The sequence below is a fragment of the Argopecten irradians genome, chromosome 1 (assembly GCF_041381155.1).
Source record: "Argopecten irradians isolate NY chromosome 1, Ai_NY, whole genome shotgun sequence".
NCBI lineage: Eukaryota > Metazoa > Mollusca > Bivalvia > Pectinida > Pectinidae > Argopecten > Argopecten irradians.
The window spans coordinates 69,303,615-69,317,077 of record NC_091134.1 but is presented as its reverse complement, the minus strand read 5'-3'; the positions used below and the strand labels follow the sequence as shown (position 1 = coordinate 69,317,077).

Here is a 13,463-nt window from a genome sequence, read left to right as displayed (position 1 = left end):
CATACATATAGACACACACATACATATACACACACACATACATATAGACACACACATATAGACACACACATACATATAGACACACATACATATAGACACACATACATATAGACACACATACATATAGACACACATACATATAGACACACATACATATAGACACACATACATATAGACACACATACATATAGACACACATACATATAGACACACAGACATGTAGACACACAGACATATAGACACAGACGTATACACATACAGACATATATACATATAAACACACATACATATAGACACACATACATATAGACACACATACATATAGACACACATACATATAGACACACATACATATAGACACACAGACATATAGACACACATGCATATAGACAAACAGACATATAGATATACAGACATATAAACACACAGACATAGACATACAGATACACGGACATATAGACACACATACATATAGACACACAGACATATAGATACACAGACACAGACATATAGACACACAGACATAGACATACAGATACACGGACATATAGACACACATACATATAGACACACAGACATATAGATACACAGACACAGACATATAGACACACAGACATATAGACACACGGACATAAAGACACACGGACATATAGACACACAGACATATAGACACACAGACATATAGACACAGACATATAGACACACAGACATATAGACACACAGACATATAGACACACAGACATATAGACACACGGACATATAGACACACAGACAAATAGACAAATAGACATATAGATAAACAAACATATAGATATAAAGACACATACATATAGACAAATAGACATATAGATATACAGACATACACATACAAACATAGACATATAGACATACAGACATACACATACAAACATAGACATATAGACACACAGATATATAGATATACAGACATATGGACATACAGACATATGGACATACAGACATATAGACATAGACATACAGACATATAGATACACAGACATACAGACATATAGACACACAGATATATAGATATACAGACATATGGACATACAGACATATGGACATACAGACATATAGACATAGACATACAGACATATAGATATACAGACATACAGACATATAGACACACAGACATATAGACATATAGACACACAGACATACTTATATAGATATACAGACATAGGACATACAGACATATAGATATACAGACATATGGACATACAGACATATAGACATAGACATACAGACATATAGACACACAGACATACAGACATATAGACATAGACATACAGACATATAGAAACACAGACATATAGACATATAGACACACAGACATACTTATATAGATATACAGACATATAGATATTCAGACATATAGACACACAGACATACTTATATAGACATACAGACATAGATATACAGACATATGGACATACAGACATATAGATATACAGACATATAGATGTATACAAACATATATATATACAGACATACAGACATATATACAAGCAGCCATACGCACGGCGGTTTTCTTGCATTTAAAAACTTTAGCGTATTTAGCGTTAATTTTCCTCTCGTGTCAATTTGTACGCTGCGATATAAACACTTTTTAAAATTATGAAAAGTTGACAACGAACCGTTGTCAGCAATAATAGTGTGTGTCAAAACGTCGAATACCAAATTAATATTGAGACACCATATCGTGTTGAAACTAGTCCACTAAATTAGTGTTCTTCCCATCACTATTTTGACAAATCTATATCATCTCTTACAATCAAGTAAAGAGTGGTTTTCAGGAGGACGAAACAAATACGACACAGCAGTAGTGTACAGAGACAGGCAGCTTTGTTTTTTTTTATTTTGTTTTGGAAAGGCACTAATGACTTTTGGTTTTGAAGTTCACCAAACGTGTACTGTAAGAAATCTTGGGCCTCTGTACTTCAGTATGAGGCCTTCCGATCCCAGCATGCGCAGATAATTAATTACGTTTCTTGTTAGGATATGGGAGATACAAATGTATCAAACTCTAGCTCTATGTCGCCTTTCTCTCCAATGTCCTGACAAGTAATTAATATCAAACACGAACTGAAAAAGGTCATACATCAGAAACTATATATCTATCAAAGATTTGTATTAGTCAAGTGAAGTATAATTTTTTTATCAACTGACAATAAATGTGAAGTGAAGATTAAATGAGAAATCATTATTTAATCAGCAAATGTTAAAAGTGTTAAGAGCAAGTGCCAAATCTTGGTGCATCCTGTCAGTTAGTTTCGAATTTCATAACGATGTAATTTAATACTGGGATACTACCTGCTATTTGTAGCAAAGTGAACAGAAAGCTGAAAACAAAACCATAGTTGTAATGTATGACTCAGAAAAAAGTAAATTCTCGTGAATAAGCTTTTAATACATACGCGTTATCTGTTGTAACAATTATATGAATAAAAATTACACCACTGTACAATTACAAAATCGCTTGGTAATTGGTTTCAAGCTCTGCCAGATGAGATCTGTGTTATTTTTAGACGATGTGTGATAAGATAAAAAAAAATGGTGGAACAAACGCATTGGTAATATTTAAAATAAAATGCAGAAAAAAACGAAGATTCCGGATGGAAGGTAGGCTACGGTCCAGTCCGAGGTATAATGCTGATTTTCTATGCAAGTCTGGTTAAGTTAACGGTTTGTAAGTTTGTTTATTAACTGTTTTTTTCTTAACCTACCAAACAGTTTTAACGTCACAAGCTGATGTCAACAGTAACTAAACAGAGTTCTCAACCAACCAATAACGTATATAGGGCTTAATGTAGATATTTCAATATGATTACACGGGAGGAGTGATACATCACAACTGTGGTGCTGTTATAACCTTTCTCTTTTCTACAAATATCAGGTAAATCAAACATAGTCCCTCATAATTCTATATAGAATGGCCTCTTCAATTAAAAGAAACTTTGCTGTATTTATTATGTAATGTTTTTGATTGAGGGTGAGACCCAAATTAAATACTTGAACTTGAACTTGAACATGATGCACAATCTCTCACTCCACCGGGCATGGGAGAGGTATGACAGGTAAATCTAACACATGATGTACAATCTCTCACTCCACCTGGTCCTGAGAGAGGTATGACAGGCAAATATAACACATGATGTACAATCTCTCACTCCACCTGGTCCTGAGAGAGGTATGACAGGCAAATATAACACATGATGTACAATCTCTCACTCCACCTGGTCCTGAGAGAGGTATGACAGGCAAATACAACACATGATGTACAATCTCTCACTCCACCTGGTCCCGGGGGAGGTATGACAGGCAAATACAACACATGATGTACAATCTCTCACTCCACCTGGTCCTGAGAGAGGTTTGGCGGGTGACATTGATGGAACACGTCATTCTCTTCTCCAATTTACCACCAGTTGCCTTAAATCCCGTGTTCTGATTTACTGCATAGAACACAGTTACGCTTTAATGATCTATCGTTTGTTGACCTAATAAAATTAACAGTCTGAATGTCACACGCTGTGCAATATCAAGAAACAACTTAAAGTTTTAAGACAACCCAGACACACATGTTTTTGTAGTAATACTATTTAGTGATTTTGAATAACACCATTTTGTTGATGACATACAGAGCTTTCACACTTGTGCTATTGGTACGATAGTGGTGACGTCAATATACATTGTTGTGATGAGTGCTTTCTCTTTCAGTTATGTCTATCAACGAAATTGTGGTGACATAAAAACGAGTGTTTCCCGGGTTTTCTGTACATCAACAGTAAGCCATGTGTATTGTTTGGTTCATGTTCGTTGGTATAACATTGCTGTATTTAAGTTAATTAACTCACCACACTACGTATCATTACGGTCATTTAAATTTGATTATAAGTGTTTCCAAATAGTTGTCTTTTATTCTAGTGTAATATTGTGTTTTTACACATTTCTCTGCTCCAGTGTCTCTGTTACATTGATCTTATGAAAACAATCGACAGTCTAAAAGGAGTCAAGATAATAGGACAAAACGTTCTGAGCGAGGTCGAGAGGTTAAGAACCATTACTAATAAATTACCTCCCTACTAGACTAGGTTTAGCCATCGTCAGTATAAATCGCACCAACGGCGCTATTCCGGGAACCAGAGCATACTATTATATAGCAATAATGCTTAATCTCCGACACCAGCGACTCCCAAACTTCATTGTTTTATAGGTTCAGTACCTTATACTTCAGACCAACAATTAATTAGGTAATCGCGTCTTTGTTAATACATTTAAACGTCCGAGTATCTCATGGATACATAATATTTTCCTTGCGAATTGTGAACGATCATTTTGTCATTTAATCCCGAAAATGGATTTGAGCCAAAAACAGTTGACGCTTACTCTAATGAAACATATGGAACTGTTCAATGTCAGTATTTCTCATAGCGGTCTTTGTAAATCTGCTTTACTGTATGTATTTCCCTTTAATAGTAGAAATTTCTGTCTGTATGGTAACACCATTGTGTAGGCCGTTTTACATCATTATTGAAATAGAAACTTTCTGTAGAGCTCATGCAGACCATCCTCGGTGTTCGCCGAACTATTACTTACTAACCCCTTGGGCCATGGGCAGCATTTGCTGTGGTTCTATAATAAATATTCATAAACTGCTTACCAATGAACACTCGTGTTCAGGTTATCGGCACTCTTGCATAAGTGAAAAAACAAAACAAAAATGAACTAGAACTGTTGCCAGAGTGAAAAACTAATACCCCCGCTGCAAATATTTAGTACAAAAAATAAACATTGAGCATTATTAACAAAAATTAAAGTTATGTAGAAGTTGCATGTAGTATCGAATTTCTGAAAAAACACCAAGAACGTACATAATTTGTATATATCGTCTACATCCTTAAAATATAAGTGTATCAAATTATACCCGAAGTATGTTTTGAGGCACGAATGATTGCATACGCTTGGTTTTAAGCGGAGACAATGAAATGACCAGGATATAGGTAATGAATTATTCATAATACCACGGTAAATGCGGTCTTTGGTCCCAGGTTGTTAGTAAGCGATAGTGCGACGAACACCTAGTCAGGTAGCAGTTGACAGTTAAACCGCATGACCATGGTAAAATTTTTATCAAGCAGTAAGCCCCTGTCTTATTATATGCATAACATTTTTAAAAATATGTATGTACTTAAGTTGGTTAATTCAATCTAGAGACCTTTTATGAAGGCTTCACATTTACATAAAGAAATCCAACAAAATGGGTTTAATATTATCGGTTTAGAGAGTAACCTGATGTGCGTGTCAGACGGTAAACTGAATACTGTAGCAGCAGAAACTGATAGCCACAGTACGAGGTAAGATTGCTTAAATGTTTAATTTTATACCTATGTCGAAATAGGCTCATTTCCGCTATCAACACAGTGACGTTGGTTTCAAACTGTGTTCAAGAAGAATATTTATCTTAAAGGGTGTCATTTTGGGTAAAAATCCTAATTTTTGGCAATTAAAAAAAAAACCAAATAAAAAGAAACTGATTTTGTTACCATGGTCTTTACAGGTTCACAAAACCATTAAGATCAGACCTGTCCAAAATTAACACTGCATAACAATTGCAAATGTTGTGTAGATTAAAAATATATATATACTTTTGTATAGGTGTAATTTAAGCTTAAAAAAGCTATGTTTACATAATTAAAGCCTGCACTTATTTTGCTGAATTTTTCAAATCTACTGTACTTTGCTATCCTAGCTACGAGGATGATGCAGAGTAGTTCCCGTATATCAAGGATTGGTGATGGAAATACTTTTATGATTATGAAGTACAACATTAGCTACATACTATAAAATATATATACGACATGAAAAGCGATACATTACTAGAGAAGAATACTACTCTTATATAAATTTAAAGTAGGCCATCATATCGCCTATATATCGAAATAAGAAATAGTTTATTTCTGACATAAATGTTGTCCATTTCTAATTGCAAAATTCAATTAAATTATTTCCAGGAAGGTCTCCTATGTAAATTTGCCTTACAGCTCGCGCAAATTTATCATTAATCAGATGGAACCTATTCTTCTTTTGAATTGTTCCTATCAAATTACGTCGAAACAAAATTAATTATATTGGTAAATTCCATTACTATAAATGAGGTCATAGAAAATGAGTGATGCATTTGCAATGGAAAACATGTCAACGTCCTGCATTGTCGGCGATGTGATATAGATTCAATTGTGAAGGAATGTTAGATGCGAACGCCTTCGCTATTTCAGATTTTACTTCACATGCTGTGAACGCTGAAATCTTGCGCTGATTTTGATATTATTTTTTATTATATTTTGGCCAAAAAATGCAAAACGGTAAATCAAATGGAATAATTATAAACAATGTTATATCTATATTTCGTCAAGATACTTGTTTTCGTGTTTTATCGATTTCTTTGTTTGTTTGATAAATAAACGTCGCCAGGATCGTGCTTTATGGAGTATATGTATCTGTTTATAGGCTTGTTAAATGTAAATGATATCACTCTATAATATTTAATGTCATTTTCAGTGAAGCAATGATTACTCATCTTTTCTCTAAAAGGAAACAAAAAAAAAAGGTTTCACTGCTCAGTAAAATTACATTCCTCTCTTACCCTTCACTTATCCCACCAATCAAATCTAATTTGCTCTATTCTTCCGTGAATATTGTTCGGTTCCATTATGGATCACGCCATCAATCATGAGAACTAGCTCTTGTAACAATATTACACTTTTATTTGTTTCTTTACAAATTAGTCTTTTAGACCTTCATTATGAACACACGAACACTGATGACATTGTCTTTTGTTATATACATACAGTATTTACAGATGCTTCGCGTACATCATTCTGACCGAGTCATTTCTTCTGTGTAAACCATCAAACACGGACATGATTCCTCGTGTGCGATAGGCAAGGATACGCACATAAACTAATTAACATGTTTTGGCACTTTCGCTATTATCTGTTTGATTTTTTGACAAGTTGTGAACTCCCTATGGTAATGGGCTATGCTTCATTTGACTTGATGGATAAACTAACTTCGTTGTTCAAATGTTTTGTTATATACAGGTAGTTTAGAGTGTTCATCAAGTATGTAGTACGATAAAAAGAAGCACTAAAGTAAACGTGTTCACCATGAGAACCATATATCCCAGAATTCTGTTCAGCTTGGCTGCTTTGTGTGACCCGTTCATTTCCGGTTCCGGTGATTTTCCGATAGAAAAGTCATTATGTGTTAAAGTGTTGATTCGGACAATTTTATTGACTGTTTGATCATCACTGTTAACCTGAGTGATTCGGTCGTTATCACAGTGACACACCTGTGTGTTTCGGTCCTTGATCACCTTCTGTGGCTTGTGGTACGTGAACAGGACAAGGACCTCCAGGCCTATAATCAAACCACTGATCACCAGCTGGAACACCAGGTACATTCCAAATATAGGGATGTGGATAGATGACTGAGGTAGCGTGTCGCTAATCAAAGTGAGAAACACAACAAAGGTCAAAAATATTGACATACACATGCCGATTTTCTCGCCGCTCTCGATGGGCAGAATGAAGCAGAGCTGGTTGAGTAGAGACAGGATGATCAGAGGAACCATTATGTTCAACACATAAAACAATGGACGCCTCTGTAACGTCATCCCGTATTTGATCCTAGAGAAGTTTTGATTGGCTTCAAAATGGCGATGTTTGCGTACGATTGCGCTAAGTATCTCCCATTCCTCGCTCTGTTCGTAGTGTACAAGGTCAACGCTTGGGTAGGTATACGTGATATTCAGCACATTGTCATTGGAATACCACTTACTGATTTCAATCTCACAAAACTGACTATCAAATGGGTATTTTGTAGAATCGACTTTACATGTAGTCTTGATTTCTTTCCCGGGCCACCATGTCACGTGACCACTCGACATTACGATCGGGTCGTTCAGAGTTGTCTCCCCTATCCCCCGTTTATTTCCGATTTCATTTTGGACAAGAAGATCTGGTGTCCAGATTTTGTCCTTGTCGGCCAGAATAGAGGACACTCCGCCATAGTCGGACTGGTTCCACTGTAGGAGTTCGTCGTACCAGCGGATGTCCATCCAGATACTGGAGGTGAGGACCTGATTCTTCTCGCTCAGGTCTGTAATCCTCAGCAGGTACATGGCCACCTCCACGTTGACGGCTGTAGTACTATCCGCCACAGGTCTCACCCGCGGGTTATAGTTCTCAAACAGTATCTCGTGCAGCATGGCCTCCTTAAGGAGTTCTGCCCCCTCACACAATACACAGACAACAGCAATGACCAGTGCCCTCACACAACATTTATGACTCGCCATCACTAGTTAAAATACATAAACTTTGCGAGTTTTATTAAAACGGGTTTCTCTTTTTCTGATGAGTAGCCAATAATTTGATCATATGTTTCCCGACAGAGTTTGGGCATCTCAATCAAGAATATTTAGTCCTTTGATTACACACTGCCCAATTATATTACAAAAAATATTTGTCATATACGAAGTAGGTGAATCCAGCCATGGAGCGAGATATCCGTCAGTTGACTGGGTTACGGTATCAAACTGTGACCTCTACTGAATAGGAGATAGTCATTTGGTTCTCCTTTACGTGTTTGTAATAATGTGCATCCTTCGCTTCCTGATATAACTGGTACCCAGTGGTTCTTTGGAGTTTGAAAAGTAACTTATAAACACCACGCTATGTTAGTCTTGTGCCTCTCCCACAGTATGACGTTCGTAACACGTGTCTTGAAAATCATAAAAAATGTTCACTGGTATCACAAATGATTTTTGCCTGTAAAATCACGTATGCATGACTTCAAGTCATGTTGTTGTTGCAGGAGGGAATTCTATCTTTCGATCAAACGTGTAGCTATTCCATCGTGTACCAATGTACACTGAACGAGTTCAAACATTCATCAGCCTAAGACTATTGATATTGGTTAAACGTTGATTACAAATCTTTCTTTCAATCTAGATACGAAAAGAGAGTTTAAATGTTGAAAAAACCACTTACTTTGTATCAAGCCTTTTCAAACGTCTAAGCTAAGTTCCTTTGTATATCCTTTAACAGTTTGCTAACTGATTTTCTAAATGACGGTCCAAATTACGATACTCCAATAAGGATCTGTTGGATTGGCTGAGTTCTCGCCGTACGAGCTGGTGGTAGAGATAAGGCGCTGTAACCTACTGCTTGTATAGCACGAGGTTAATGCTGACAGAAAACGCTTCTCCAATAAGTGAACGGATGGGAACATCGGTAATATAGCATCGCAGTCTCTAAACCAAAACGGAGCTTTGTGTCTCCAGATCGTTGACAGCGGCTCCCGATCAGAGACGAGGCAGTAAATTCATTTTTTAATGACGAATTTAGAACAGATGTAATTTATATAATGCACTGATGGTGTTATCAATCAATGAATTATTAATTTCTCTTAAGGCGTATAAACATCTTTTTTGAACTAGTTTCGTTTGTCCCCCGGGAAATGAGTTCCTGGCTACCATTGATTACAGTGACAGAATATCCCCCTCCGGCAATTAGACCCCCAAAACATCAGCTGTGATACATGAGAAATAGAAAGCTCTTTATTATCACTATATAAATAGGTCAGTGCAATGAGCAGAATCTAAAAAAAACCCCAAAAAACAAAAAAAACAACCCCCCCCCCCCAAAAAAAAACCGCTGACCATATTACAGACACAACATGCAACACCTGATATATCAAAAACAACAAATGTGAAATAAATCACGTATGGTAAGAGTCTCTTTTCATCAACATTAAAAGTTTTGGACATAAGTGACTCGTTCCAAATGGTTGAAAAGGCTTTATATTGTCTGTAACATCACGGACGAACTACGTTATGGTGTCCTTACTACTAGTGACGAACTCTAGTTGTACACTTTTTGTTTGTTTTTTGTTTGTTTGATTAATCAACGTCTTATTAACAGCAAGGGTCATGTAAGGACGCCCCCCATGAATGCGATGTGTAGCGTGTTATGCAGTGTGCTGTGCTTGTTTTGGGAGACTGCGGTATATTCGTGTTGCGTCTTCTTGTATAGTGGTACTCTTGTTCTGTTCTTTATATAGTGAAATATCACTGAAGCATGCTGACACTTTTATAGACTTTGGTGTGTCTCGGCAAGTGGACAAAACCAAGAGCCTACCTCACAGGGGCTCGACAGACGGCCATAGTGAAGAACAAAGTTATTTAGGAAGAAGAGTAAAATATTACACTATTTAGTCGCCTCTTTTAATCATGCAATAGGGGCAGAAGGTACAATTATTATGCAAATAGCTGTCACTATATATCACTAACGAATTCAAGTAGAACACTTAAAATGAAGTATCAACTATATATTATGAAGCATTAAGAAACAACACTCAGTCAATTAAAGTGAATAGTCGGGCAAAGAAAACCAGTCTAAATGCGTTCATTGGCCTTCCAAAAGTTATCACTTATTAATACGACGGCCAAGTTCTGCTTACGTTTCCCAGTTCTGACCATTAAAGTAAAGGAAAGTTGAAAGCATTGAAAGCGAGGCTGCGTGGAAATGTAACCACGGACATAGTCAGCCGGGAGGACGTTTAAGAATTTCCATACTTTAAATTAATTTCTTCGCACGCAGACAGATTTTGGCGAGAGATTTTACTTTTCTATTTCATAAGAAATTATACTGGATACATTCACACAATTTTACCGACTTTAGCCATCCTTGCCCGACTGTTCACTTTAAATGATTTTCCATATTTCTATATTTTGAAATCTCCACATCATGCTATAAAGCATTTTCACGGTGACGTCATAAATAATCTTAAAAATCTACGAAATCGGCGAAGTTCCAACGAAAACAATTCTAAATGTTGTCGATTTTGCCAATATATCTAAATAAGCACTTATCTACACAGAACGAAGTCTGAGAAATCCATAACTTTCCGTCACTGACGCTTAAAAAGAAATAAAATGGAATATTTAATAATGATAACAACGAACCCGATGCAGGTACCGAGATGTTCATTTAACAATGTATATAGGAAATATTTGCAATAAGACATGTTTTATGAGTTTTCAAAGAAATATTGAATTTGAAATATGGTTATGTGTAATATTAGGATTTGAAGAGGCCCAATGGACTGACTAGCGTGCATGAATCTCTATTTTTGTGTAGAGCTATTTAGAGACGATGAGATTGAACAGTGGATAAATTTTATCATTTCTAGAAACCAAATTCTATCAGAGCTGGGTATGTTTACAAATATGTATTCGAGCCATGATACAAAAAGATACAACATAACGAATTATATATGCACATCGGCTAATACATCAGAAAAGGATACGAACTTCAAACCTAAATCCGTATCCACTCTGTCATAGACACGCAAGTCAATTAAAACAGAAACTAGTGTTTACCGAACTCCTGCGTACCTTGTCAAGTTTATCAACTCAGATACAATTAGACATCAGAGGTGCTTCATCAACTCTGTTTTCGCTTTGTTGTTCACGTAGATTGCACATTGGGGCTATCCTTCCCTTAGTAACCCTTTCCGGTTTGTACACTAAAGTGTTGTGTGTTGATTAAGAACAACTGTTTTGGAGTTTTTTTATGTTGATGACTCTACTATATCTATTTTCAATCTGCACCATCTCATTCAACGATAGGTATCATCATTATCAGTGAGCTTATATGTCAAAATATATTATCTCTCAATACTACTGGCAGGTAATGACTAAAGAAAATATTAAACTGTTGTACTTCCAGTTGTTAGTTGTAATTATTTATGGAATTAATGCATTTCAATTCATCTGTTCTCTAACATTTATTTGTAATCACCTGTACAAGTGAGGACATGTTTTTATATATTTGATGCATGATTCGATATACTTAAATATATAAAAATATTCGCACGAGTAAAAAAAACCTTTATTAACACATAAGCAAATATGTGCAATATTTTGCAAGAGAAACCCTTTTTTTCTATTACTTTCCTCATTAGCACAACCAAAGTATAAAAGTATAAAAATCTAAACACGGTATGGATCATTGAATGAAAGTATGCATGCATATAGCTAATATACGTAAGTGGAAGCCTTGTAGCTCCATATCACGGCTATCCGGAGACATTATAAACGCAGTGACTCGCTCATTTACTTACAACAAAAGCTTTGAGTTATTGCTAAATGTATTCCAGATATTTACAAAATGTCAACTCCATGCCCATGCAGCATTTGGCACGTTGCGAGGGCCGTTCGCTGGCGTCATGTCTCTGACAATAGACATGTATACAAATCATGATTACGTATAATCATACATTTAATATGTGTTATAATTGGGAACATAGATGAAATAATAATATACACACCGATTCATTTCTGACACTGTCAGTAACTTTTCTAGATTATCAGCCTTCCTCACAGCAAATAAAGTCAAAAGTGAGGCCATACCAAAGGAGAAACAAGTCAATTAGGAAGAGAAAACATCAAATCCTAAATATAGTAGACTATGATATCATACAATGAGGAAAGTATGTGTAATTCTGGTTCCCTACCTGTAATACTGAGTCGTGTTTCCATATACATGGTGGAACACTTGTCAATTTATAGTGCTATCTCACTGTAACACATTACTACATATCGTGGCTACATCAACAGTGTAGTATAAAACACATTACTACATATCGTGGCTACATCAACAGTGTAGTATAAAACACATTACTACATATCGTGGCTACATCAACAGTGTAGTAGAAAACACATTACTACACATCGTGGCTACATCAACAGTGTAGTATAAAACACATTACTACATATCGTGGCTACATCAACAGTGTAGTATAAAACACATTACTACATATCGTGGCTACATCAACAGTGTAGTATAAAACACATTACTACATATCGTGGCTACATCAACAGTGTAGTATAAAACACATTACTACATATCGTGGCTACATCAACAGTGTAGTATAAAACACATTACTACATATCGTGGCTACATCAACAGTGTAGTATAAAACACATTACTACATAGCGTGGCTACATCAACAGTGTAGTATAAAACACATTACTACATAGCGTGGCTACATCAACAGTGTAGTATAAAACACATTACTACATATCGTGGCTACATCAACAGTGTATTATAAAACACATTACTACATATCGTGACTACATCAACAGTGTAGTATAAAACACATTACTACATATCGTGGCTACACCAACAGTGTATTATAAAACACATTACTACATATCGTGGCTACACCAACAGTATAGTATAAAACACATTACTACATATCGTGGCTACATCAACAGTGTAGTATAAAACACATTACTACATATCGTGGCTACACCAACAGTGTAGTATAAAACACATTACTACATATCGTGGCTACATCAACAGTGTAGTATAAAA

The 13,463-nt window shown here is 35.8% G+C and overlaps 1 protein-coding gene across 1 annotated transcript; it reads right to left on the bottom strand.

Annotated features, from left to right (window-relative positions):
• Positions 1 to 6,834: 6,834 nt before the first annotated feature.
• LOC138311110 (acetylcholine receptor subunit alpha-like 2) lies at positions 6,835 to 10,047 on the bottom strand. Its single transcript, XM_069252555.1, has one exon. It carries the CDS (start codon positions 8,375 to 8,377, stop codon positions 7,139 to 7,141), a length of 1,239 nt encoding a protein of 412 aa, XP_069108656.1. The 5' UTR covers positions 8,378 to 10,047; the 3' UTR covers positions 6,835 to 7,138.
• Positions 10,048 to 13,463: the final 3,416 nt, after the last annotated feature.